The 25,967-nt window shown below is 39.1% G+C and overlaps 1 protein-coding gene across 1 annotated transcript in view; it reads left to right on the forward strand.

The window, feature by feature from the left end:
* Positions 1-25,630, forward strand: part of LOC139721134 (uncharacterized) — a 69,753-nt gene extending 44,123 nt beyond the window's left edge. The window contains exons 4-13 of the mRNA XM_071632464.1: positions 1,425-1,943; positions 3,044-3,195; positions 9,133-9,200; positions 10,669-10,783; positions 12,099-12,220; positions 13,350-13,548; positions 15,435-15,506; positions 18,211-18,381; positions 19,795-19,867; positions 22,587-25,630. Coding sequence (XP_071488565.1) covers positions 1,425-1,943; positions 3,044-3,195; positions 9,133-9,200; positions 10,669-10,783; positions 12,099-12,220; positions 13,350-13,548; positions 15,435-15,506; positions 18,211-18,381; positions 19,795-19,867; positions 22,587-23,785 — 2,690 coding nt within the window. The 3' untranslated portion in view covers positions 23,786-25,630. The remainder of the gene's footprint in view (positions 1-1,424; positions 1,944-3,043; positions 3,196-9,132; positions 9,201-10,668; positions 10,784-12,098; positions 12,221-13,349; positions 13,549-15,434; positions 15,507-18,210; positions 18,382-19,794; positions 19,868-22,586) is intronic.
* The last annotated feature ends 337 nt before the right edge of the window (positions 25,631-25,967 follow it).

Below are 25,967 nucleotides of genomic sequence, written 5' to 3' on the forward strand. Positions count from 1 at the left end.
GCAAAAGTGAGGGGAAGGGAGGTGTGTGGGGCCATGTTAGGTCAGAGTTCACATTCTGTGAAAAGGTGTATGAAAATGATGCCATATTATCAAGTTGTTTCTGCTACAGATTTTTCAGTAGATCGGTGATTGCAGTGTTTGCGGGAACTTTGAGATATCATAGATCGGCAAATATGCACTTGCGTGCATGCAATATGTGTATGTGTGTGTCAGCAATTGTGTTTGACTTCTTTTCTTGGGACCTACCAGGGAGGTGGCCTCCCTGGAACTACAGTGTATTACACCCCCACAAGCATCTGCTTTTCTGTAGATTCCCATTCACATAATCTTAATTATCCGATATGAATGTGATGTACGGTACTCTAGACTGATGTACTTGTAAATCCATTCTTTATCATGAAATGATTGTTTAAAGTCTGTTTACACTGCATTTACACACATGTTACCATCATCTGTAGATCCTATAATACAGTATGTATAATTCTGTGGAAGCTTAAAGGGATGGTACAGCATTGGTGGAGATGAGAATTGGGCTTTTAACTTTTCGCGAGATACCAAGAAAACACTTATGAAATAGTACAGAGCATACCATTTTAAGAGGAATTCAAAGTTTATTTGATGAAAATCGCGTTTGGAATGAGTGAAACATTCAAAAACAAAGTAAAAAAACAAAGCAATTGTAAAAAAGTGTGGGTCCCACACTTATTACAATCGCTCTGTTTTGAATATCTCAGCCATTTCAAAACCAATTTTCATCAGATAGATGTTGAATTCCTCATGAAATTACATGCTCTTTCATATTTCATAAGAAGTTTCTCATTATCTCACAAAAAAAAAATGTTAGAAACCTGAAATTAGGTCTCAACCAAAACTGTACGATCCCTTTAATGATTGAATGAATGAATGAATGACTGATTGAATGAATGAATGAATGAATGAATGAATGAATGAATGAATGAATGAATGAATGAATGAATGAATGAATGAATAAATGAATGAATGAATATGGGTTGATCGACACACACATCATATACATGTAGTGTACAGTACATACACAGGCACAGTGTAGATGTACTGTACTGGCCTCTCGTTAAGTTAGTTTGGTTTTGTCTGTATTTGTACTCATTTCAGTTTGTGGTACAGTGTATGAATATTTAACTTCAATGTGTAAAGAAAAAATAAACACAAACAAAACAGATAGGTTTACAGTGTATGTATCATGGTTTGCTTGTTTACATTCATTCTAAAAGTGTGGGTTGAAATATAGTGTCATGTTTTTCTGTGTTTTGGTGAACTTATGAACTCATCAAATGTGAACTACATGTATTGAAGTTTAAGGAGGATACTTGTGTAATGTTCATCAGTTCACAAATATAAACACAATATAACATTAACCCTATTTTCCACCTACATGTACTTTCTAGCACACGGTTATGCTGCTGCTAGGCCACCCCCTTTTCCAACAAGCAACCAGCCATATCACCAGCCACAACCGCAGCACGCTCAACCTGGTGTGCAACACTTCGCCCCTCAGTACATGCCTTGGCAGGAGCGGACTTCCAGAGCGGGCACGCCTCCAACCGTCCCCTACCACTCCGGGTGTGAAGTCCCACAGCGAGCAGACCCCAACCAGCTGATGGCAACATCGGCACGCAATCACTGTCGCAGAGACGGCACCACGAGCAACAACGTGTCCCCTCAGGCGTCCTTCCGACAGCAGGACCCCATGTGGCAGGGATGGGATCCACATCAGCGTCAACCAGGGAACGGCCTCATGCGGGCCCCTTCCGAATACCCCCTTGGTAGCCCGCAGCGATACGTCTCGCATCATTCCCGTGATAATAATGACGCTTTCCCACCCCCTGGCCTCTCCCCTGAAATCCTGCAGCAGTGCCAGTCACCAGTGTTTCAGTCAACCCCAACAGAAGCCTCCCTTGATGATTGTAAGTCAAGTGTGTCTTTATATTGATATTGTTGTATATCAGAGCTCAACATTAGCAGTGGCCTGTGGCCCGAGGCCACAAAAATTGATGCTGGGCTACCAGATTTCACCAAAAGCCATCTTTTGATGATCCGATCGGACAGTGAAGATATTAACTTAATTGTTACATTCGCTTTTGTGTTACATACACGTATCTTTTTCAGACCACCTAATTCTCAGCTTAAAGGACCTACATTGGCCCAAATGGGCCACCAGAGGGAAAAAGTTAGTGTTGAGCCCTTGTTGTATCATCTTTCTGTGCATTGTTCACCTAAAGTTTCAGTAACACCTGCCCTGTCTTTTGCTCAAAGTTGTTATACAACGTTGTATGTGACCCTCACCACAAAACTAACAAAAAGTCGCCAGACATGGATTTTTAGTTAAGGACAGATTCTTAAAAGAGCAGACTCTAAGCTTTAAAATGATGTATAACTCAATTCAAATGGACTCTTCTATTAATCTATCTAAATATTGGAAAGAAAGCACACACTCCGGAAAAGTGTGAACTGAGAAATGAGGCTCTGAAGTATGGGGTCTATTCAAGCACTTAATCTTTACCAAGCTGTGCTAGCTGAGCAATGAATGGACAAAAAATGGGATGTAAACCACAGGAGCAACAGCAATGAAAGGATTATCAGATTAAGCTGAAATTGAGCATGCTCTATTAACACATTCTGTCCGTGATAAATGCCGACTTTTGAAGCAATAGCATTATCCTTTCAAAAGTTATTTGACTTGAAAGTGAAGAGTGTCTAAAGGATTTTCAAGATATCAAAAAAGGCCCTATAAGACATACCTGATCACACTCCTCTACAAAAAAAAAAGAAAGTTGTAGAAAATCTGCTGAAATCACACTTTTCCATTCACTTTATGTTCCCCAACTTAGGAATAATGTTGAAGAAGAATAGCTCTTTCACAAAATACAAAAAACTTAAAATTGATATGGCTGACCCATACCACTTTTTTGAGTTCTCACGTAAAATCAAGGGGTGCGACTTTTTGTTGGTTTTCTGATGCACGGTCACATTGTATGATATGTATATTCTGCTCCTTCATGCACAGGTTTAAAAACCACCATGGCGTGGGCATTTGAGGAGCTGGTTGTAGCGACCGAAAACTTCAGCAACAGCTACAAACTTGGGGAAGGAACCTTTGGCACGGTCTACCATGCAAGGCTGAACATGACAGAGTTTGCCATCAAAAAAATTAAACAGGTTAGAGTTTTCCTTGTCAGCCCCAACCCAGATTGAGCTACAGGCAATTGTGCTGAGTGACTGGTGAGGTAGACTACAAGACAGAGGCTCCGTAGGTGCCTTGTGGTGCAAAGAAAATTTCCTGCTCAGATAAAGATGATAAAAAATAAAAACTATTTATTTAGGTGGAGACCTGGAAGGGAGAGGCAAATGTTAACTTCCACCACCAGTGGTGAATTCATCGTACAGTCCTCAGATCTGTGGTTTATTATCATTATCCTTGTATATTGTACATAGGAATACCATTGCTGCTAGTAGCACAGTTAACCCATTCTTTATGGGAACCTGATATACCAGGTTCCCAAAATGTAGGCATGAATGTCTGCATTCGAGACCTAAATTCATGTTTATTTGTGTTATGTTTAACAGAAAAGTAACCTTTATCGAAAAATCAGAGTTTTGTTTATGAATTTATGCATTTCTTCTCTGTATCAAACTGTGTGTATTTTTGTCTTATTTACCTTTTTTCAATGTGCCTTTTTTCCAATGTGTTTCTGTCTTCATGTGAAAGAAAACCAAAAATCAAATATAAATGCATATTGAGTGAAAGCAGCAATATCAGTAGAGCACATTGTAATTGTGAAAGTTTTAGAAAAATCAAAGAATCGATTTAAAAGTTATCAATTTTTAAGTTATGGTACCATCATCACTGGATAAGAAGAAAACTACAGTTCATGTCATTATGAATGACAACATGTACAAAAAAAAATAAAGAAAATTCAACATATTTTCACTTTTATAGCATAGTGAGCATTGACTTAACTTCTGTCAGAAAGCAGGGGGATGGTAACCCTTAATGTACTATGTCAGTAACAAGTCAATGGAATTTGTACTTTTCTTGAAAAACTGGTTTTTTTTTTTTGAAAGTTGAGTTCAGAGTGATATTCAACTTCGGTATTAGTCCGGCAGCCAAAAGCCATTTTTTGGCCAAAGTACTAATTTTCTCTGATATAGTTTTTTTCTCTGTTGATTATTCATCTTTGGGGTCTCTTCAATGATATTCAGGTGGGTGTGGAGCTCTCACCCTTGGGCAATTTTAATTATTCAAAATGGCGTCCAACATGGCCGCCACACAGCCCTCAAACTAGGAAAATGTATGTAATCATGTGTTTTAAGTGCTACTATACCAATGTTTGGATTGGAGCATTTGTCCAAAGGTCCGACAACTTGAATAAGATATTTTTGACATTTGTTGCAAGACAGTTGCTATGGTAAACATTGAATAATTAGCTTAAAATTCCTAAAATGCACAAGATAAATACAAAATGATATGGAATCGGGTTTGTGTTTGTGATTGTTGCATGAGGGACATGTTGACCTGAATGTTTGGCAGAAAATCATAGAAACTAGTTTACTTAAAGGACCTGAGCAGATGGTTGCCATGGATACTTGCTCTTTGGCTGGTTGCAGACATGATATTTAACATACGAATGTATAGTCCTGGGATGTCTTAGTATGTATATGAATAACCTGTGTATATAGGAATCTTATCAATCTGTAAAAGAAACTGACTACATGGTTGCCATGGGAACTTGCCTTTTTCTTGGTGTTACACATGTTGCCATGAGGGTATCATCTGAAGAGATAATTGCCTACAATGTCTTGAAATACAAAATTCTATACATTTACTGGTACATATCTATGATATCAAGTAGGGGAGATGCAGGAGAGTTGAGCCACTTTTTCTATTTTTGGATATGTTTCCTAATCAATCCTTGCTCACAACAAGTGTTTGTTATCGAATTGTAGTACAACTATAAACCTGTCTTGTACCTATGAAAATTTTATTCCAGGTCATTGCCTAATTTAAACAACTTTCTTTAGAAAAATAAATGTCAACACTCTGCAGTGTAAGGAGAGTTGAGACATGTCTTGAGGAGAGTTGAGCCACCTTTGGAAGACATGTGCCACTTGTTTGTGAGTTAAACCACCATGTCAAACCATAAAGATTAGATTGAAAGATTGGTTTACAAGTAGCCAGAAATAAATCTTAGCTAACAAAATCGGTTTTATCTTAAATCCAAGCATAGAACCATCTGAAAATTTAAGAAGATCAAACACTCATGAAATATGAAGTTTGTTCGCAAAAACCGATAAGTCCGTTTTTGAAGATTTTGAAGTACGGTCTCTGTCATAAAGAACAAAATAATACATTTTAAATGATATATTGGTCACTACATATAAAGGTACTTTTTTGAAGTTATGGTCAAAAGAAGCAAAAATTTTCTTATTATTCTCTCTATTTTTTTCAACCTTTAATTGCAAATACACCGTGTATCTCCATTTGGCAAATATGGACTTATCGGTTTTTGCGAACAAACTCTTCATAAATGAAAGAAAGATATTATTCAGAGGGGTGAAGGCTCAGGTTTGAGTTTCTTCAGTTTGTCTTCCTCTACAAATGAAAATTTGTTAAGATCGCAACTGCTGATCTGTAAATTAACAAACATGTCGGAAAAACTCTTCATATGCACTTTATTCTTAAACATCCCTTATAACTTTATAAGAACCACTCATATCGGGGATGGCGCTATGTTTTAAAAGTGATGTGGCCCAGTTTATATTTCTGGTGCCACTTCTGGGTTTAATTAACTGACAAGCAAAAAACAAAAAAAAGGAGGGGGGAAGAGGGCCTAACTATTATTTTCTGATGCTACTTCCGGGGTTAATCGACTGAATCAGCTGACAAGAAAAAAAAAAACAGGGAAAGGTGGCTATCCCACTTTTCTTGTGCCTCTAAGTATAAAAAAGTGTGGGGATCCTAGTGGTAAGACCCTATATATTCCTATGTATTATGCCCCCCCCCCCAAAAAAAAAAAAAAAAAAGTTGAGGCGAGCCCTCACCCCTTGTTTGCATCGGCCCTGTGTATTACAGTGAAAAATAAAGTTTTGCATAATGATATTTTGCAATGGAATATCTTTAAATTTGAGGGAGAAAGGTTTGCAGTGACACCATGTGTATGTAGTCCTTAACCGCATCGTTGCTCGGCAGAAGAGACTAGAAAGAGAGGAATTGAAGAGGGAAGCGACATGGGGATAGTAAGGAGGGCAAAAAGTGAAGAGAGGGGGATAGTAATGGGTCGGAAAATGAAGTTGTACTAGTGGAGACGGTAGAGAAGGGAACAGAGAGGGTGGTAAGGAAGAATAGAGTGAGAATCAAGTAAGATATTTAAGATTCTTTAAGTTTACTCAACTCCTCCCTATATCGTAGATACTATAATCCCTCGCATAATGAAGAAAAGTACATATAAGCTACTCATCAGAACTGGAACATGAATCTTAAAAAATAACAAGACCTATTAAATTTAGGAACCTACATGTACTACAGAAATGAAACAAGAAAACTAAGTCATGATATGTTATTTTTGTTATAGAAAATTATAACAAACACATATCTTTTTTTTTCAGAGTGTTTGTGCCTTCTCTACACTTGCATAATATCAACTTCGGTTAAATTAATATGCATGACTCATGAATGAAAACTACAGGCAAGTACTGTAATATAATCAACAAAAATCATAAAACAAACTGGATTATTTCATTCTCAAGGATTGTAGTTTATTACGAACAATGTATGTATTGATGTCAATGTCATGAATGTGAAAGTTATTTCATTATAGCCTTCACCTTTACCACATAGGATGTCTCATGTTGAAACGTTGTTTTCACATAATACTTAATGAACGATTTTGAGGACATTTATGCAGGTTGTAATATTGCAATGTATGTTCCAATAATCTGACAAAACCAGGAAATTATTTCACATTGTGTGGTTTTATTACAACTTGGAAACAAATGAAACCATGCACATCACCAGCTAATAATAGTCGGTTTATCCACCAATAAGTATTACACAAAGATGTTAGTCTCTTGCCATCTAACTTAAAGATAATAAAAAGTTTTGGTACCTCAAAAGTGTCCTTGAATTTCCTTGTCTTAGTTTGTGTTTCAGGTTAAAGTACCTTTCATATAACTAACACTGTGAGACTTACTCGCCCCAAAGTGCTCTCATGTCTTAGTAATCATGCAATTAACTGCGATCAGCAGCCCCATACGCATAGCGACCAGCAGTCCCATACGCATAGCGTAATCAAGCTTCGCATTGTAGCATTCAGGATCATGACAGATTTAGTATCGCAGGGTAAATGTCAACTTAAAATCCCATAAATTCTTCAATTTGAAGACTTACCAATTAACTTGAAGTATTGAAAACAGGCTTCAGGCAACGTTTGGTTCTGCCTATAGTCCCTTTCTGTTCGAATTGATGACTGAATGTGACTCGGTCGACAGGACCTTAGGAGAGCTACATACAGTACACTGAATACTACAGCCAGTGCATGCGAACACATCTCTGCACACAAATTTCAAATCCATGAACGGATAAGATGTTTGTGTGCGCATGCGCTGGACATGGTATCCAGTGTATGTAGCTCTCCCAAGGTCCTCTCGACCGAGTCACATTCAGTCATCAATTCGAACAGAAAGGGACTATTGGCAGAAACAAACGTTGTTCGAAGCCTGTTTTCAATACTTCAACTTAATTGGTAAGTCTTCAAATTGAAGAAATTTTTGGATTTTAAGTTGACATTTACCCGCGATACTAATTCTGTCATGATCCTGAATGCTACAATGCGAAGCCCCATTACGCTATGCGTATGGGGCTGCTGGTCGCAGTTAGCTATGCGTACAAAGGGCTGCACGCTGCTGGTCGCAGTCAGTGGTTGCGTACAATATTTATCGACGCTGGTCAGCGTCGGCTCTGGTACGAAACCATTATTGCATGATTACTAAGACATGAAAGCACTTTGGGGCGAGTAATTCTCACAGACAACGTACTTTAACCTGAAACACAAACCAAGACAAGGAAATTCAGGGAAGCTTTTGAGGTACCAAAACTTTTTATTATCTTTAATGTCAAACAATTTTGTTGCAATGTATATGTTTGCATGTTATGGGACTGTCCTTGAAAGTGACATTGAGCAGTTACCATGGCAACCAGAACATATCAACTTCATATAACAGAGGGAGGTACCGGTATTTGCAACCAATATAGGCATACGTGGAGTAAAGACCTGAAATATGATATGCCACATTTTCACATCATTGCTATACTGCAGTTCAATCCTCAGGCACTTATTCACTATTAAATTCAAGTCTAGGTTGCTATGGCAACTATAAATATGAATTAAGGCTAGATTAATGGTTACTTCATTAAGACTTTGTAAGGGGTATGCAGGTAATTGATATTTTGTGCACGTCGCACAAATAACAAGCATTTTTGTATTTTGCATACTTTTCTGATTTTTATGAGGTTTGTTCCAATTATTTGAAGGTTACCATGGCAACCAGATTCTGCTCATCAACTAAAGACATTATACTAGTATCATTGGTCTTTTAGATGAGTGTTCTAATTGAAATACTAGTGTTTCAGTGACATTTTTCTGGCGTTTAGGCTTCATGGCGGCCATTTTGGACGCCATTTTGAATACTGTAAAAGTGGAAGTTTTCGCGGTGTTGTAATTTTCGCGCATTTCGCGCAACCCGAAACTAGCGCGAAAATAAAAGCACGCGAATATTTTCGCTTGCCATATGTTCTTGTACTTACTGTCTTGATTCCGCAGAATTAAAAACACGCGAAACTCTTCTCACCGGGCCAAGCGCGAAAAATTAGTCACGCGGAAATATCCACTTTTACAGTAATTAAAATTGCCCAAGGGTGAGAGCTCCACACCCACCTGAATATCATTGTAGAGACCCCAAAGATGAATAATCAACAAAGAAAAAAACTATATCAGAGAAAAAGTACTTAGCCCCCTCGGCTGCCGGACTATATGTATATATGGTGGAGTGATTGACCCTTTTTCTTTGTGTGTGTGTCTTTCTATCTGTCCCTTGTAGACTGAACATGTTCCATTTTATGGGCAAACCAGAATGGATCAGTTGAAGGAGATCAGGGCTCTCACCAAGTAAGTTTAAAAGAGGTGTAATATATGTGACCCTGTACCTCAAAACAAACCAAAAAGTCGCCAGATATGAATTTTTAGTTAAGACCATTTTCTGAAAGAGCAGACTTTAAGCTTTGAAATGATGTATTACTCAAATCATATGTAAATATTGGAAAGAAAGCACAAACTCAGGAAAAGTGTGAACTGAGAAAAGAGGCTCTGAAGTACAGTGTCTATTCAAGCTCTTAATCTTTACCAAACCGTGCTGGCTGTGCGATGAATGGGACAAAAAACATGAAGTAAACCACCAGAGTAACAACAATGAAGGGATTATCAAATTAAACTGAAATTAAGCATGCCTCATTAACACATTCTGTCCATAATCAATTCCAATTTTCAAAGCAGTAGCACTATCATTTCAAAAGTTATTAGAGTTGAAAGTGAAGAGTGTGGACAAGGTTTTTCAGGATTATAACTGTAAATGAAAAAGGGATTCTAAAGACACACCTAATCACACTATTCTACCAAAAATGTTAGAGATAAACTGCTAAAAAAACACACTTTCCTGCCCGTTTTATGATACCAAATTTTAGCATAATGTAAAAGAAGACCCGCTCTTTCAGAAAATCTGAAAAAGTCAAGTTCGGCTAGGTTGACCCACTTCACTTATTTTCAGTCCTCAAGCAAAATCAGTGTGTGCGACTTTATGTTCGTTTTGAGGTGCACGGTCACATATGTTTGCGGTATCCATGTTGTACTTCTGAGGACACACACACACACAGACACATAAACATTGATAATCTTTCTCTAAAGGTATAACAAGCATGTGTGGTGAATAAGCTGTGAAGTTTTCGAGATCTTCTTGGCCAAAAAAAAACAACAACAACAGGAGGAGGCCAGTATTTGATGGGGTCTCCCGTTGTTTGACTGTTTGCTTAAGGTAGTGTATGTACCCGAGACAACATCTTTATGCCTGGTGTTATCAAGCACATGACAAATACAAGTATGTTCATCATGCACTCTTTTTCACCATCATTTTGCTTATACCTAAAGATTTCATCTGCATAAGTTTTCAAGTTGAATGTTCGAAAAATTCACAGAGTGTACCAGTAGTTGGAGTGAGTAGAATTCTGTTTTTAATGAAGATAAACCAAAAGACATTGAACACCTGTGGTAATGCAGAAAACTGGTATACAATCAAGCTGCTTTTGACCTGTTCCCAATGAGATTCTGGTGGCCTGTGTATTATTAAAGTCTGGAGATTTCAGAATTTAGTGTAGAATGGGTTTAGATGTGGGTGTTCTTTTGACAGTCTTACTCAGTACAGCTGTTGCTTGAAAATCCCCCCCCCCCCTTTGTCCAATTACAATCAACAAGCTTGTACTACTTCACTAGAGATGCAGTTGTTATTGATGAATTCAGACTGAGATTGTCGTAATCTGCCTGATCTGAAGCATTTTTATGAGTTTTTTTAATCCTTCCCGTGCAGATACCGTCATGAGAACATACTGACTCTGACAGCCTACTCCATCCACGATGACATCCTCTATCTGATCTTCCCGTTCATGAAGAATGGCTCGCTGGATCAAGTGCTGGAGGGAAGGGTACGTCACTCAGCCATAAACTTGTCTTGTAGAGATTCCAGCTCTCCTTCTTTGAGGCCATTTTCTCAAAATCTCCCACCCTCACTCTTGGAGTTTGAATACATGTATCTCCCGCTTTTGGTGTGCGTTTCCCTGCCTAAGGTGTACAAGTACATGTACGCTGTACTTTCTAAAATCTTAGCTTTCTTATGCCCTACTTCAGTTTTGTCATATGTGTTCAAAATCAAGGCTACTATAGCACCAGAGAGCATCAACATGTATAACCATAGAGCTTCCAGGGCCTTTGCGCAAACCCTGGACCCTAGCCACAATCTCAAGGGAGGCTGCGCTCGTGATGTTCGTTCCGCACACACACTGTTGTGCACATGTCCACACAATCACAGTCTTCAGTTTGCATGGGGATTCAGGTGGGAGAATCTCATGTTTTAGCCCTTTCTGTGCCAGTGCGTCAAATTTGCACACGTTTTCTCACACAAATCTATGGGCAGGAAATTCGGGCAGCATGCAAAGGGTTATGAGATGCTTGGAGTTGGAGTCTCTTTGTTCCTTGCAACAGGTTGATAACCTGCCAAGTCACATGCTATCGTGCTGCAGGCTCTGCACTGTACCACTTGTAATGAGGCATTGCAACTGAATGTAAGACTGGAGATGTTCGTGTGTATGATTTAGTAAATTTTTTGTCGCAATTATGGATGTTAGGACATCAAACTTGCTTTACAAATCTAATCCATTTTAGCTCACCAGAGCCAAAAACTCAAGTGAGTTATTGTGATCTTTCATTGTGTGGCATCCATTTTTGCCCTGAGTAAACTTTAAACCACAGTATGGACTTTCACCAAACTTTGCAGGAAGCATCCCTAGAGTGATAGAATGATATATTTAGTACAAATGGGCAAATCTTTAGAAGATCTTCTATAAAACCAGAAATGCTGAAAGTAGATGTAAATACATTAGTGAGTGTAATTTCAAGTTTGGTTATGGCAGATCTATTGATGGCTTCCTTGGGATGGGGCCCAATTTGGGGACCTGTTTTGACATGTTGCTTTTCTTTTGGTAAATGCATGGCAAAATTGTCTACACACTTTAATAGCAGGTATTATCGCCAGTATGATAGAATGTACAAATACAATGTAGACACCATACCCCCCCCCCCCAAGTTTGCTACATTCCTAGGTAATAGTCTACAAGAATATGTGAAAGGTGCTACTCAGGTCAGGTGAGCGCTAGATCCACTGGGTTTCTTTCATCAGCTTGGAATTCCCCCCAAAAAAGTGAGCTGCCTCTGAAATTTGACTCCTTTCTCACCATGCTATAGGGTCCCCGTGGTCCCCTGGAGTGGAATAAGAGACACCACATAGCCGAAGGAGCAGCCAGGGGTATCCACTTCCTCCACACAGCGGTAAAGGGAAAGCCCCTAATTCACCAGGACATCAAGAGGTATACACAAACCACGTTATGCTTGAACCGCATGCCAACCAGCTTTCTGCAACAAGTGGAGACATGTTTTCACTTTGTACAGTGTAGTTATGTTGTACCTGCTCTCTTTGACAATATAGCCATTCATCCAATTAAACCTTGTTCAACGAAAGTGAACACTCTACACATTTTTGACAAACATATCATTTTGATATTTTGCCCATTATGTGAAACTGTTGTCACACATTGTTACCTCCGCCAAGGGAGGAGGTTATGATTTCATCGGCATTGGTTTATTGGTTTGTTTGTTTGTTTGTCCATATACAAAATAACTCAGAAAAGTTGTGCACATATTTGGATGAAACTTGCAGGAATGGTTGAGAATGACACAAGGAACAGATGATTAAATTTGGGTAGTGATCCAGAAATTTTTATGGATTTTATGAAGGATTTTCAATATTTTGGCAGGTACGGTCAATGAACTTGGGAGTTCAAGCTGCGCATTTTTGAGGTTCTCATCCGTGCGCTACAGTGCGTGCTCTAGTTTCTGCTAGGGCGAGATGCACCGTGCAGCTGAGGATTTATGACGTAACAAGGGTTCTATGCTGGGTATTGGGAAATCGGGTCATTTTTCAGCATGCATACACACATAAGGGTGGAAATCACTGATCTCTATGAAAGAACACGATCATTGGTGGAAAGTACACTGTAGCTGCTTGGCAGAGGTCTGTGCTCTCAGAGTGCGTTAATAGTTAAGACATATGCTGTACACCGTACTAAAGACCTATTAGGAGAAGCATGCATTATGGCGGAGGCTTACCAATCGCCATAGTGACATTTCTAGTTTTTGTTTGACAGCTGATTAAACCTGGAAGTGGCACCAGGAATATAAACTGCTTCACACCCTCCCCCCCCCCCCCCCCCACTTATGGAATTCCTGGATCCGCCCCTGGAAAGCATGGCATTTACTGTATTTCTACAAGAGTCACACTAAACACCTATGTGTCTTTATCGATATTGAGTAACTATGATTGCACAGTGAGGGATACATCACAGACACTTTGAAGAGAACACAAGTTTGTACATTGTGGATGAACACCCTCTTTTCCTTATTCTTTTCTCTCTTTTTTTTGCTTGTCTTTGTTTCTAGTCCCAACATTCTCCTAGATGCAAACTTTGAGGCCAAGATCGCCGACTTCGGACTCGCCCGGCAGGGCCCCACCAACGGCAAGGAGTACACCTGTGTGAAGTCGCGCCTGGTGTTTGGCACCAAGGCCTACCTACCACCAGAGTTCTTCAACCAGACGCGGAGGCTCTCCACTAAACTGGATGTCTTCAGTTTTGGCGTGGTGGGTAGAAAGAATATCCCTCATGTTGAGTTGGTGGAGTTTGTTGATTCCAGTGATGCAAAACGGACTTTAACCTGTTGAGGACGGTTTGATTTTGCTGTAACACGCATTTTCCATAGCAGCTTGCCCGAGTATACTCGGGACTAGTCCTCAACAGGTTAATGGTGTGATATTGATGTGAATAGTCACTCTGAGATAATGTAACTTGACCGATTTTAACCATCCCTTGGTGTATATGCAAACATGAACAGTTAAGTTTTTACAGGTACTGTAACTATCAAATAAAGTGGCAGTAGGGTAATCCATACATGAATGTAAATTATAATGCGATAACTGTCATTTCAAAATAGAAAGAATGAAAGAAAATTAATGTTTGTCATGGCATACATACAATACGTTTTATATTGGGACCGTGCACCACAAAACGAACAAAAAGTCGCACCACTTGATCTTACGTGACTACTCATAAAGGTGAAATGGGTCAACCAAGTCAATCTTGACTTTTTCATATTTTCTGAAAGAACTTTCCTTCTTCTACATTATTCTTTAGTTTGGGATCATAACATTGATGAGAAAGTGTGTTTTCAGCAGTTTTTCTACAACCCTTTTATGGGGGAGAATATAAAGATCGGGTGTGTCTTATAGTCCCCTTCTCATTTCTTGAAATGCTTTACACACTCTTCATTTTCAAGTCTAATAACTTTTGAAAAGATAACTCTACGCCTTTGAAAGTTGCCATTAATCATGGACAGAATGTGTTGATAGATCATGCTTGATTTCAGCTTAATCTAATAATCCGGTGGTTTACATCCTGTGTTTTGTCCCTTTCATTGCACAGCTAGTACTGCTTGCCCAAAATTTAAGCGCTTGAATAGACCCTGTACTTCAGAGCCTCTTTTCTCAGTTCACACTTTTCCAGAGTGTGTGCTTTCTTTCTAGTATTTAGATAGGTTAGGGGAGTCCATTTGAATTAAGTTATACATCATTTTAAGGCTTAGAGTCTGCTCTTTAAGAATCTGCCCTTAACTAAAAATCCATGTCTGTCGACTTTTTGTTGGTTTTGTGATGCAAGGTCACATACATGTATATTTTCTATATGTGACCCTGCATCACAAAACAAACAAAAAGTCACCAGACATTGATCTTTAGTTAAGGGCAGATTCTGAAAGAGCAGGCTTTAAGCTTTAAAATGATGTGTAACTCAATTTAAATGGACTCTCCTAACCTATCCTAATATTGGAAAGAAAGCACACTTTGGAAAGTGTGAACTGAGAAAAGAGACTCTGAAGTAAAAGGTGTATTCAAGCATTTAATCTTTACCATGCCATGCTTGCTGTGCGATGAAAGGGACAAAACACAGGGTGTAAACCACCAAAGCAACAACAATGAAGGGATTATCAGATTAAGCTGAAATTGAGCAAGTGCTATTAACACATTCTGTCTATAATTAATGACAACTTTCAAAGCAGTAGCATTTTATCCTTTCAAAAGTTATTAGACTTGAAAGTGAAGAGTGTGCAAAGGATTTCAAGAAATTAAAAGGGGCCTCTAAGACATACCTGATCATTCTACTCCCCCCCCCCCCCTTTCAAAAAAAGGGGGTTGTAGAAAAACTGGTGAAAACACACTTTCCCATTCATGTCATAATCCCAAACTAAAAAAATAATGTAGAAGAAGGGTACACTTGTAGCTCTTTCAGAAAATATGAAAAACTCAAGAGTGACTCAGTTGACCCATGTCACCTTTTTCGAGTCCTCACGTAAAATCAAGGGTTGCGGCTTTTTCTTTGTTTTGTGATGCACGGTCACATACACTGTAAGTTTTTTGGGATGAATGGATTTTCTTGTTTGTGAATACTCACAGCAAGCACTTTTCTCCTTTGACAGGTTTTGATGGAGATTGTAACTGGAGAAAAAGCCCCAGCAGCCAAACCTAGATTCAGCTATGACAACCTCCTGGTAAGTGTTCACCAAGTGAGACAAGTGCATCATGTGTCATTTCTTCCCTGTTTTTATCTGACTGCAGTAAAATAGCCTTCATTTTCTTGATCCTTTGGACTCTCCAAGTACTCATATTTTATTTCTACTGCTTCCAGAACCATTCCATATTTTTCTTCCCCTCTCAAGAACAAATTTCCCAACTGTATCTATGTTCAAATTCATGAAATTCTTCCGTCGCGATGTTTTCACTGCAATTGATATTTACGTCGATGTAGGGCAATTTGTCAATCAGTTACAATGTATCTATGTTTATAGAAACAATAATGTGGAAAGAGCAAAGTGGAATGAGAGAAGCATTTTCTTCCCTTCTGAAATGAATGACTGCAGTGTCCAGAAGTGATAAAAGAGAAAAACAAGGTATCAGTATCCATGTCACGCAGCAGACATTTCCTGCAATTGTATCTTCAGCTACATGTGTACTTTGCATCCAGGGAGACAATCACTCATTAGTACTTTCGATAAGGTGACTGCCAGATATTTTTGTAGATCACCGAACTTTCGTTTTGGCACTGTCTCAAATCATTATAAACCAAGGAAGTCTCAATTGCTGCGACCATTTTTGGTATCAAATGTCATAAGCCAATGAGAGCAGTGGTATTTCTCGTTTTTGTTCTGTTTCTTTTTTTTTCAGCTAATGAGTATTGAGTTTCATCAAAAAATATAATAATATAGAGTATATAAACATGTCTAATTATGCCTTCATCTGTGTGACTATGGTTCGCTTTGAACAGTCCCTTAACCCTTACTGTACTGGGCTAGCCCCCCCCCCCCCCCCCATTGATCTCGGAAACGCGATGTCCGATGAACTTGAAAATTTGCATGCTGATAGATCTTCGCGTGCTGAATCTGATGGTGTAATTTGTTTTAATCAATTATGCAAATTTTTGCATAATTAGCTAATTAATTATTCATAATGCATATTTTATGCATTTGGGGGATATTTTCATAATTTCAGCCTAAACAAGTACAAAATTACATGAAAACTGTGTCATAATGAAGAATAATGTTTCCCAAATGTGAAATAAATCAGAGAGAGAAAAAAAATGAGAAAAAAACAACTTTTTTTCTTATGTTTTGTATTGTTTCTATTTCTTATGTTTTCTATTGTTTTTATTTCTTATGTTTTCTATTGTGTTATATTCCTTATGTATATCATGGTTTCTAAACTTTGCCCAATTTATTTCAGAACAATATAGAAGCATGAACCAAGTGGAAAACCAATTCCTGAGCAAAATTTATAAAGTAATGCAAGCCATGGTCTATTGACAGTATGTAAACTTGTACACAAATATATGCAGCGATTAGCCGTTTTAATGACATGCGCATACTAATTGGCCCATAACACCCCCTAGGTAGGTCCGATATGGACAAATGTGGTATCAAAATGTGCGCAAGACTTCAGGGTAAAAAGCCATGAAGCGAGAATCCGAAATTCCCAGCGGTCGCGATGCAATCGCCAAAAGTATGGAGGGGGGGCCTCCCAGGCCCCCCCCCCCCCCCCCCCAGTGCAGTTAGGGTTAAAGCTGAATGTCTGTGTGATTAGGTGTCAGATTGCAAAAATTACATTTGCTGTTGTTGTTGTTGTTGTTGTTGTTGTTGTTGTTGTTGTTGTTATTATTTTACTGTTATAAACCACCATTAAGTGTTGTCCTGCATCACAAAACCAACAAAAATTTGTCAGACATAGATTTTTAGTTCGGGGCAGATTTTAAACTTTAAAATAATTTATAACCCAATTTAAATGGACTCTCCTATTAAGCCTATCTACATATTTGAAAGAAAGAACACACTGTCTCTGGAAAAGTGTGTACCTAGAAAAGAGACTCTTAACCTGTTTAGGATGAATTGATTTTGCTCTACCACACATTTCCCATAGACACTTGCGTGTGTATAATCGGGAGTAGTCTTCAACAGGTTAGGTGTAAAGTCAGCTATTTAAGTGCTTAATCTTTTATAGCAAACTGTGCTCTGCAATGAACAGTACAAAAAAACAGAATGTAAAAATCCTTACCAACAACAATGAAGGAATTATCAGATGAAGCTGAAATTGAGCATTCCCTATAAACACATTCTTTTCATGATTGATACCAACTTTCAAAGCAGTAGCATCATCCTTTCAAGTGTTTAGAATTGAACATAAAGAGTGTGTAAGGGTTTTCACGAAATGAAAAGGGGGCTCTATAACATACCTAATCACACTATTGTACAAAAAGTGTTCTAGAGAAACTTCTAAAAACACAATTTCCCATTTGTTTTATGATTCTGAACTTACAGATAATGTACAGTAGAAGAAGACTTGCTCTTTCAGAAAATGTGACAAACTCAATATTGACCATGTTGACCCATTCCACCTACCGGTATTTTTGAGTCTCCATGTACAATTAGGGCGTGCAACTGTTTGTTGGTTTTGTAATGCATAGCAGGGGCGGATCCAGGAATTCCATAAAGGGGAGGCGCCCTTACAAAAGAAACAAAAGGGGGCACATGCCCCCCCCCCCCATTTTTCCCTTGTATTTACTTTGTTTCAGCACAAAATAAAGATGGGGTACAACTCTGGTGCGCACCCCTCTGGATCCGCCACTGCATGGTCTAAATGAAAACAGTTACCAGTGAGGGTTACTGATCATGTTTTCCCTCTGGGTAAATAACATTCCCTCCTTAGACAAGGTGTGTTGATAAGATCATGAGTCAACACCTGGGTGATGACCAGAAGATTGTGGACATCCTCGTGGACCCCAAGACCCAGAACTGGCCTCCCACGTACGTCTTCAAGCTCCTGACCCTGGCCCAGAAGTGTACAGATGACTTCAAGAGACGGCCAGAAATGAAGGAGGTGAGTTTCTCTGCTGATATTATTCTGTTTTTGAGTAGAATTTTGCCCATCCGTGAGCTTCAAGATTTGTAATGGAATTAGAAAGCAAATATCCAGAAGAAAGTTGATCTTATTCAGCAGGTGGGATGTCTCACTCATTTCATGTTTAATACTAGAAAGCATCCACTGCTGATTCTTGTGGAGTTTTCATAAAAGTGTTCCCTCTCCTAGGTTTGTAAACAGGCTAATTCTGGATATATTTGCAGACAAAGCAAAGAATGTCATTGATCCTGCGTCAAAGAAAGGTCTGTCTATGAGTATAATATAAAGTGTGCTATGCTACTGGAGAGTAGCTACAGTACAACTTGACAGACACATCTGAGATCAAGTACACAATGCTGTGCCAAATATCCCTGTTCATCATCAGTGTTTGTGTGTCAGATACATGTATTTCATGCTACAGGAGACTTTTTGCAATTGTATTAGGGAGAAATGTGATATTGTAAGTAAAATTTGATTTGAATTTGAATTTGACTTTGAAAAGCTAAGTGCTTAAGCTTTGCTCCCATGACAAATGCCATTTTTAAACAAAAGGTAATTGCTTCTGTACACAAACCCTGTGAACCAGCAGTTTGCCTGGCATCAGAAGAGGTACATGTATATTGGTGACAGTAGTTAGTAGTACATTATTTCCGGCCATGTAGGCTGTACAAAGTACTAGTATCTTCAAGGCTAGCTGTAGTATTTGAATGTCATGAGAATTACGAGCGCCTAAACAATGGCCCAAGAAGCATGGGACTTTGGAGGAAAGTGAGCAGCATTATTCGTTATGAGATGGCGCTGTGTGCAGTACCACTGGAGTGTACCTGCCTGCATACTGTAATAACTCAACCATGGTGAATTGCTATTATTGTCCTTGACTGTATTACTGCATGCATTGCGCATCGCATTCATCACTAAAGACTCCACAGGGTTCATACGGGTCATGGAAAACCTGGAAAGTCATGGAATTTGGCTTATAGTCTTTTTCCAGGCCTTGAAAGTCATGAAAAACTTGATATTTTCATCAAAAGGTCAAGGAAAGTCATGGCATTGCAAACATTATAGAAGTTTATCTGTTGTTTGTGTGAGATGTGTATGTATTCCCTTTGCTTCACTTTGATTTTATATCAAATTTTCAGTCTAATATGCAAAAAAAAAAAAATTATTAAAATCCTGGAAAGATTCTGGCTAAAAAGGTCATGGAAAGTCATGGAATTCAATTCAGGAGAAAGAGTATGAACCCTGCTCCAAGAAAAGCTGCATTGGGTCTGCTAGAACACGTTTGGTGATCACATTCAGTAAAGCGCCCTCGGAGGTAAGAATGGCAGTCAGGACTGACCACTCGTGTACAGTGTGACCCTGTGCACTTGTTTTATCTTCTCATCACTGCAGGTGGTGGAGACTTTGGAGGAGATGAGAGGAAGGATTGAGGATGAGGAGAGGTGTAGACCGTCAAGAAGACAGGGTGAGAAATGTTGTCCTTCATTTTAATAATAAGCCAGCTTGGGGTTCCTTGTTTGAGCATGAGCAGAAAAAGGTCATTTGTACCAGCACAGCATGTTGGTTTTTAAATTCACTGAGATATTTCACTGGTTATTCAAGTGATCCCTATAAGTGGTGCTTGCCGGCACATCCACCTGACATTAAAAGCGGTATTTGACAACATCAATAAAATAAAGACTGTTAAAGGGAACTCAAACCCAAATAGCAATGTGGATTGAGTGAAAGCAGTAACATTAGTACAACACATCAGTGAAAGTTTGAGGAAAATCGGGCAATCGATGCAAAAGTTATGAATTTTTAAAGTTTTGGTGTTGGCACTGCTGGGTCAGGAGACTAATAGAGGTTATGATGTATGAGTGGACTACAATATAAAGAAAATATAAAGGGATTTCAATAAAAATTCATTTTTCATGAAAATTACATATTCCATCAACTTGATACCGACATATGTTAGGGGTAGCACTTATTCCCCCTGCTTTCTGAAAGCGCCTTGTCAAGTACTCTGTCATTTTGATAGAAAAGTGATTTTTTTTTTTTGGTGGAATTCCTTTTATATTTTCTTTAGATTGTTGTCCACTCATACGTCATAACCTCTGGTAATCTTCTCATCCAGCGGTTCCGACACCAAAACTTTAAAAATTCATAACTTTTGATTTGATTGTCCAATTTTCCTCAAACTTTCATCGATGTGTTCTACTAATGTTAATGCTTTTACTCAATCCACATTGCTCTTTGGGTTTACGTTCCCTTTAATACATTCAGTGCAAAATAATGAAATGGATGCACTCCAAAATGCTAATTGATGGATCATTCTGGTCACCTGGTCTACACAAGTTCATCCTTTGTTTGAACATGACTGATGAATTCCATAAATTGTTACGTCGGGCAAGCTTATGCCTTCTGTCGCTTGAAAACTAGTGGAGTGCCTAATCAACTGAGAAAGAAGAAAGGTCATTTGTACCCATGTGCTCATGAGCTTACCCGGAACTGGCGTATATTACAGCATGTCCCAAAAAATTACAATCAGATTATCGCATTGATAACATCCAATATGATTAAATTTTTTGAAATGCTACTTAGGGTCTAAAAATGTAACATCTTAGCTACACATTGTATGTGTTTGCAGAAAAACCCCATTCAATTTGGTTAAGTGGTCATGGAGAAATGTGGATGGTTGCAAAGCATGTCGTGGGTCTGATTCTTTCAAGTTTAGCACTTAAATGCTCTTGGAACTGCATAATGCGAGAACACAATGGACAGAACTTGGAAGGAAGGGATTCCTGACATGCTCTACAATACTCCTCATTTCTCTTTGACCACTGAAGCAAATCAGATGGGGTTTTCTGTAAGATATGGGTAATAAGTTATAGTTTCATACCCTGAATTGTATTTGGATTGATTCACTATTTTCAAAGTTATCATTGCGGAGGGTCCCATTGTATCTTTTTTGTTGGGGGGGGGGGGGGGGGAGGGACATATGGTATATATACACTGTACATGTAGCTGTGCTGTTGCACAATTGTGACTGTGCATCACAAAACCAACAAAAAGTCACATGCCCTGATTTTTCGTGAGGACTCAAAGTAGGTGAGGTTAGTCAACCTAGTCAATCATATGCTCTGTATATTTTCTGAAAGAGCAATTCTTCTACCTGTTTCTGCATTTAAGGATTGTAAAATGAAAGGAAGTTGTGTTTTTTATAGAACAGTTTTTGTAGAATACAGTGTAGTGTGATTAGTTATGTCATTGAGGCCTCTTTTCATTTCCGTCCGTTGAGGACAGACTGATTTTGCTACAACGCACATTTCCCATAGACAACTGCCTGAGTATACTCCGGACTCGTTCTCAACAGGTTAAAAAAAACCTTTACACACCCTTCACTTTCACCTTTTATAACTTTTGAAAGAATAATGCCACTGCGATGAGAGGAAGAATAGTAATGAATAGAATGTGTGAATGGAGTGTGTGAAATTTCAGCTTAACCCGTTAAGGACGGACTGATTTTGCTACAACATGCATTTCCCTTAGACACCTGCCCAAGTACTGTATACTCGGGACTCGTCCCGAACAGGTTAATATGGTAATCTCTGCACTGTGGTAGCTACATCCTGTTTTTTGTCCCTTTCATTGTATAGAGCACCATTTGGTGAGAATAGACCCTAAACTTCAAAGCCTTTTTCCTCAGTTCACATTTTCCATTCCATTAACATTTCTTTCCGGTATGTAGATAGGTTAGGAAAGTCCATATGTATCAAGTTATACATTTTTGTTACAAGCCTGGAGTCTGCTCTTTCAGAATCTGCCCTTACTTATAAATCCATTTCTAGCGACTTTTGAGTGGTTTTGTGATGCAGGGTCACACTTTACTATGTTTGTGGCATTGCAAATTATTCCAGGCAAGGCTCAATTCTGCATTTTGTGATGGTTTTCATGGCTTGGTCGTCAGGTGAGATATGATAAGGTGTTTTAACCCGTTCCATACTGAATTTTGAAATGCCCATAGACTTAAAACGCAGACCATTAGGTTCCTGTACGAAACGGGTTACTTTTGCAAATTCAGAAGGGGGGCGGAGACTTGAGGACAAGGTCAAGATCAATTCAGTAGAGAGCAAAATGTATCTAGCATTGATGGTATTGTGAGGGATGTACCTTGGATGAGCAAAAGCCTTCTTGTCTTGCAGGGCTCCCGACTGAGAACACGGAACCGATGCCGAGCAGACCGGGGGAGGAGTCTCCAGACTCCAGTTTGGATCCAACCTGTCTGGGGATGCAAGGAGAGAGTGGGATGGTCGGAGGATATCAGCCATCAGAGACGGACAAGCTTCACAACGAGGGGGCCTCAAAGCAGCTGGACAAGACCAAGGTTTCCCAGGAGTATGGCCCGGGCGTGGCACTCCTGGAAGAGGGACCAAGATTGGCCAACTTGAGGAAGGCTGCAGAGACGGAAGCAAACTGCCACAAGGATCTGGAGGATGAGTTCCAGAACTTGCACCTCAAGCAAAACCAGCTGGATAAGGATGGGATGCAGCCACAGCCAGGGCAGCCGAGGGCTCGACAGGTGCCATCCTGTGAGCAGAACTATGAGTTCCAGGGCATGAACGGAAGGTACATTCATCAACCAATGCCTCACAATGTTCCTCCACACCAGAGCCACCCTGCCTCCTGTCGTGACTTGAGAACCCCTTCTCCAGGGTCATCCTACCCAAGCGATTTGCAGTACAACCATGTGAGCTCGTCAGCCCGAGAGACCAATCAAATGTACTACCCTGATGCCTACAATGGAGGTAACTTGCCCATTCCACAGCAGTACTACCAATCAGGGCCTGCAAACATGCCCTCAGGTTCTTCCTACAGTGGGCAGGAGTGGTACAACCAGCAACAGAGCAGATTCAGTCCAGAAGTGCATCATCGGCCAGGACCTCATCCTCCTACACTACCCACAGGCATGCAGCAAGATAACCGAGGAAGGCCCCTGTATGTCCAGGACCGGAGCTATCAAGGGTCGGCATCCTCTGGCTCTAATGCATCCCCATCTCCCATTTCATTCCCCTCCTCTTCCTCCTCTTCTTCCTCCTCCTCCTCTTCCTCGATGTCTTCATCATCCAGCCTTAACAGAGAAATCTTGGAAAGACAGCACTTCCCCAAAATGAAGACACTCCATCTATCTATGTACGGTTCCACCTTCATGTCAGACCAGACAGTTCCACAACCATACTCGCAGCCCACCTCAAGTGCATCGGAGGGTCGTGGGACATCAGTTGGCAGTGAAAGCACCACTGAACCAAATACAGATGCTAGTAGCGGCAGAGATTCAGCCGATTCATCTTTGGTTAGTCATCCAAGGAGAGAACCAACTGAGGGTACCGAGCCACAATACTAAACCGCAAGGGACCATCTTAAATGAGAAATGAATCATGGCTGTTTGATTGAAGTGTACAGAAGCATCTCTTAGCACTTTCTTTCCTTTGAAATCTTCCTTTGTTGCTGTATGCTTCTCTCACAAAATACAAAGCCCCATGACAAGATTTGATCTCCTGAGGTCATTGGCAGAAAAGAATGGAACAAGTACAGGTGGAGGAGGAGCCAGGAAGATTGTCTTGAGGAAGGAGGATGCCCCAAATTTGGCGAGGTGATGAGGTGTGAGAGCAATTGATGCAAGAGTGAGGTAAATCCAGCCACCCTTGCCACAGGGGACTAACTCCCAAAAAGAAATGGAGGAGAAAAAAAAGGTTCTATGTCATTTGAAAGTTGTTTAAGTGTTGGGAGAATTTAAGAATTATATTACAATCAGAAAACAAAAAAAACCCCCCAAAAACATAAAATTATGTGGTGAGTTTTACAAATGAAAAGCTGTGCTTCCACACCCTGCCTACCTTGGAGATCATGGCTCAGAGTATTCTTCATAAATACAGTCTCTAGGTTGTTGTAGGTCGATTTTTTTTTTTTTTTAGCAGAACAGATGTCATTTCATTCATTCTAGTGGATTGTATGCTAGTCAACTCTGCCTATTAGTCAGCGGCACATAAGATGTCGAATAATCAACAATTAAAGTTGATGAAAATAAGAAGTCCCAGCGGACAGTGATACTCTAGCAGGTGTTATTCCTTCGTACAGGAAGATGTCCATTTTGCTCACTCCTATCAAGATCGACTTGTATGAAGTTGACTATTTCTATAGCTGCCAAGCACACACTCTGCTTAGTAATCTGCACTATTTACGTGTAACATTACAAAGTATTGCTGGAGTCACTTGATTTTAGTGATAATTGTTGTTTGCAACTATAGTAATTGCATGACTATAAGATGAAGCTTCATTTTTTTAATGAAATTATCAGTGGCACATTTTTCCAGATGTTGCTTTCAGACCAATGTTGTAATGTCTGTGTATGTACCGAAGCAGCTTGTGTTTTGTTTGTTTTGTTTTTTACTCCTGGGTGCAACATAATAAGTGCCATGCATGAAGAAATTTTGTCTTGATACTAATTTTGATGTGTCACCTAATTCTCGCAAAGTCTCTGCCAAATCAGATGACAGAAATTTAAAAATTCTGAATAAAAAACAGGGTAGATGTGTGTGTTTTTCAGAATGTCCACTTTAGTTACATGCACTGGTAAAATGTTTGAAATATAGGTGCAACCAATAGGCTGTTGGAGATGGCGTGAAATTTGTGAGAACGTGCCTTTTTCATATTTTTTCAATTCAATTCAATTCAATCAATTCAATCATAGTTTATTTCCAATCATCGAAAATCAAAAAAACATAGTACAAAGTATACATGTGATGAAATATTGTTCAAACGTTTGCAAAAGATTCATGTAATATATATACGAAACAATTTATAGAACAACATATAACATGTACAATATTTAGGAAAAACACTGTATAAATACTTCGTGGGCGAGCGGAAAATAAATTCGATTATGGAAAATGGTGATCCACTAAAAAGCATAGCTTGTCGGAGGTGGATCGCTAGACAAATAATGAGTAAATTGTATACTATTCTATAACAATATACATGTAATTATTTTGAGATACATATGCATATATGCATATGCACTATCCCAAATATCTGGAGGTTTTATCTTTGGCTAGATAAGCAAAATTGTCTCGCTCTTCTGTGATCTCTTGGATAACATGACATTCCATACTGCAAATTGGTAGTATTTCCCTCCATACATTCATACTCTCTTTCTTTTTGTTTGTATGCTTGTTTATTTGTTTTTTTATTCGGGTAAAGATGTACATAATAGAGTTGTGTATGGGAGAGTTGTAAGGCCTTCAGATTGGATAATTGAGTCTAGGAAGCATAATTGTTTTATCTTGAAATGCTGTGTAATGCAATGTATTTAAGTAGAAAATATATCACATTTTTATTCTGTGTCATATTCCAGTAGAGTGTGTTTCATGTACAATCATGGCTTTCAATTAGATCTACAGTGTATGCACGTATTATATGCTATATATTTGACACAGCGTGTGATCCGCCTTTATAACCAATGATTTTTAATCATTTTCAGCCGAGTGATCTTGAGAAATACATCTTGGTGGATATTTTTCAACTGT

Source organism: Diadema antillarum, unplaced genomic scaffold, assembly GCF_040938485.1.
Source record: "Diadema antillarum isolate AM-2024a unplaced genomic scaffold, OU_Dant_1.0 scf00000139, whole genome shotgun sequence".
NCBI lineage: Eukaryota > Metazoa > Echinodermata > Echinoidea > Diadematoida > Diadematidae > Diadema > Diadema antillarum.